The sequence below is a fragment of the Glycine max genome, chromosome 6 (genome assembly GCF_000004515.6).
Source record: "Glycine max cultivar Williams 82 chromosome 6, Glycine_max_v4.0, whole genome shotgun sequence".
Classification (NCBI taxonomy): domain Eukaryota; kingdom Viridiplantae; phylum Streptophyta; class Magnoliopsida; order Fabales; family Fabaceae; genus Glycine; species Glycine max.
Genome location: NC_038242.2, coordinates 28,843,930 through 28,847,588, shown reverse-complemented (window position 1 = coordinate 28,847,588; position 3,659 = coordinate 28,843,930). Strand labels below are relative to the sequence as shown.

The window sequence follows — 3,659 nt, the reverse complement described above, 5'->3', positions numbered from 1 at the left end:
GACGTTTGAGACAACAAAGGAAATTGCAGATAGGATTGTAAGTGACTCTCATTTGTTAGTGGTCATTTTTATAATAGTTCTTGGATAAGTGAACCAAATTTGTTTCATCTGTTGATTACAGGATTCCCTAGAAGAATAGGCCTCACAAGGAAGCTTTGTCGCCTATGGACGTCATGATGTACTGACTACTATCATTGGGCAACTAGAGCACCCTGGTCGTTTCTGTGTTGCTGGAGATAGTTTTACAATCAAACAATACTTTGGACCTGCTTCAAGAAGCTCCCGCATGTCTACGTCCATGGCTCCCGAAGACCTAGAGCAACTGACACAAAAAATTAGGGACCAATTGGAGGAGTCGATCATAGAAAAAGTGACTCAACAACTAATGTTGTTCTTTAGCCAAATTTCATATGACGTCTAAAGCAGCAAAGGAAATTGCAGATAGGATTGTAAGTGACTCTCATTTGTTAGTGGTCATTTCTATAATAATTCTTGGATAAGTGAACCAAATTTGTTTCATCTGTTGATTACAGGATTCCCTAGAAAAAGTGACTCTCATTTGGTTCTCCACACAAATGCCGCCTAACATCAACGGAGAAGAAAAAGTTGACGACGTCCATGCAAATCGTAATGGTCATGATGAAATATAATTAATTAACATCATATAATATAATTTATTTTATATTTACTTGCTTTCACAATTTTAATTACATAACTTAATATAATTTTCAGTTGAGTTTAATTAATGTTGTTTTTTAATAGGCACATGGCTACACCACCCAGCTCCCCTCCTCCTCTTCCTGAGTCAGCAACACCTTCACTTTCTACGTCGAAGAAGACAAGAAAAACAACACGGCTCAGATCATTGGCTACTAGACCAGTTGGGGTGGAGAGACTAATGGTTGATGTGGATCTTACCACTGCAAAAGCTGATGCTTCCCACAGAAAGAAATTAAGAATGTATTTGGTGATCATTGTTTGCGATAAGGTGGATGTTACATATGATAATTGGAAACAAGTCCCTACAACTCAAAAGAATTTGATCTAGGAAGATATTCAGGTATTTCAATCAAATGTTGAATGTTGTTGTAATTGATTGTACTAAATTTCTTAAATTGTAATTGACTAACTATAAAATGTATTTATTGTATCGCATGATGAATTTGATATTCCTAAAGCATCTTCCGATTTGAGGACAAAGAAAAAAAAAATACTTCAGACTGTAAGAGAGCGATGGAGGCAGTTTAAGTCAGATTTGACCTCCAAATGGGTTCTAGCAGACGACAAGGAGGACGACAATGATAAAGTATGTGAAAAGTACGACATAAGCAAAGAGAAATGGAACTAGTTTTGTCAAAATCGTAGAGATCCTTCATGGGAGGTTAGTTGATTTTGATTGTTTATTAAACTTCATATTTACGCATTATTGTCAAACATATTAAGTTATCTTAATCTGTAACTATTACAAGATGTTTGAAAGATGGCGCAGGCCATTAAGAAACAAAACATTGTCCCTCACGTGTTGTCTCGTGGAGGTTATGCTTTTCTAGAATAAAAGTTTATGGATGACAAGAAAAAGAAACAATTAGAGGAAACAACCCAATCCAAGAGCACTGACACAATTATTGATCCTCCATCTTCCATTAGACGACATGTGAAGTGGAAGATGACCCACACAGAAAAATCTAGTCAAATGACATTTGAGGCAGCAAAGGAAATTACAGATAGGATTGTAAGTGTCTCTCATTTGTTAGTGGTCATTTTTATAATAATTCTTGGATAAGTGAACCAAATTTGTGTTCATCTGTTGATTACCAGATTCCCTGGAAGAATAGGCCCCACAAGGAAGCTTTGTCGCCCATGGACGTTAGGATGTACTGACTATTGTCATTGGGCAACCAGAGCACCCTGGTCGTTTCCGTGTTGCTGGAGATAGTGTCACAATCAAACAATACTTTGGATCTGCTTCAAGAAGCTCCCGCAAGTCTACGTCCATGGCTCCTGAAGACCTAGAGCAATTGACACAAAAAATCAGGGACCAGCTGGAGGAGTCGATCATAGAAAAAGTGACTCAACAACTAATGTTGTTCTTCGGCCAGATGCAATCACAAGAACTTGCATTGCCTCCTGAGCCTAAGATTGGTCCTTCTGCTGCTTGTGTTAGCATAAAAGGAAGTTATGTTGATACCTCGGGGCAGGAATCAGACATGGGTGACTCAAAGAAATATGAGTTGTATGTTGATGACAATCCTTCCCGCTTGGTTTCCCTTGTAAGAGTTTATGAGGGATCAACGACCATCCACAACACCCGTTTGGGCAACGATCAAGTCAAGGTTGATGTTCAGGAAGTTCGACATACTGATGCTTGCATTCCTGTACCCACTCAAGAGGTTTAGTTAGTGGGACAAATACTTAACACCTTCCTTGCTTGACTAACACATCTTGTAAAGCCTTTTTCAGAACATGTATTTCATTTTTTTTGTTTTTAAGAATTATTAAAAAAGGATTGATTACAAATAAAGTGTTGATTCTCTCCACTTATGTTTTTTAACTGTGTAGGATAAACGAGAGCTGATGGACTGGCGAAACCTGTAGATTGGTCGGATCCTAATGTCAATCCGCTATACCAAATGACATTGACCATCCCACAACTTTTCTTCAAGCCTTTGAGGTGTCATCGGATGCTACTGTATTTGGGGTGTATAATAATAACTTCTCCTTGTACATAAAACATGAAAATATTTCTGAAATAGCACACAGTGGTCAAGTCTCAGCATCTTTGTTATACAATTATAGATTTTGTAAGTCACTTTACATTATTGTATATTAGCTAACTGATTGTTTTAAATTCATACATAATTCACTTTATTTTAACAACAATAAGCATATGATTGAGACAAGCATGCAAGCGGAAAATGACTCTGTGTATGGATTCCTCGAGCCATAGTCCATGCAGAGATCTGGACAATCACAATTTGAATCAGAAGATTATATTAAGAAATAGATGCAGAATTCACATAGAGATGTCTACCTAAGAGCCTACTTGAATGAGTAAGTTAAACTAAACAAATCAATTTAAATAATATATGCACTATAATAACTTAATGTTCTTCAATATAGTGCATATTAGCAAATGATCGTTATATGTCCTAAGGACAATGTTGTTATCGGGTTGTGTTCCTTGCATAATAGGCCTAACGAGTACTTGAAAGGAATTATTAACAAGTCAGTTGTATTTTGTAATACATTTACTTTATGATTAGTATTTGACATCAATATTTCAATTGTACAATACACATGCATTAATCAGTCCTTTGAAGGACTTTAACAATAGTCAAGGAAGTAAATCCAAGGATGTGGCTAGATGAATTCTAGTTAAAGTCATTTAAACATTGTTTGATGCCTTAAAAATTATGTTATTACTTTATACATTAATTTTCGTTTAACTTTGAATATCTAAATATCCTATTCAATTTAGTGTAATAGGCAGAAAGGAAGCACTGAATGCGGGTACTACGTAATGCATTTGATGTCAACGATAGTCCAAGGAGATTTCAAAGATAATTGGGAAATGGTAAATGTTTACTTGAAAACTAACTCAATTTGTTATAATTGTTATTATTTATATTTATTAACTTATGTTTTATTATATCATGTAA

The 3,659-nt window shown here is 35.7% G+C and overlaps 1 protein-coding gene across 1 annotated transcript; it reads left to right on the top strand.

Annotated features, from left to right (window-relative positions):
• The first annotated feature begins 1,393 nt into the window (after positions 1–1,393).
• LOC102660398 (uncharacterized) lies at positions 1,394–2,948 on the top strand. The gene is made up of 2 exons (XM_041016123.1): positions 1,394–1,732; positions 1,819–2,948. The coding sequence occupies exon 2, from the start codon at positions 1,995–1,997 to the stop codon at positions 2,394–2,396; it is 402 nt and encodes a 133-aa protein (XP_040872057.1). The 5' UTR covers positions 1,394–1,732; positions 1,819–1,994; the 3' UTR covers positions 2,397–2,948.
• Positions 2,949–3,659: the final 711 nt, after the last annotated feature.

Coding starts and splice junctions, on each gene's coding strand:
- LOC102660398 (XM_041016123.1), top strand. CDS start 1,995: ATGGCTCCTGAAGACCTAGAGCAATTGACACAAAAAATCAGGGACCAG.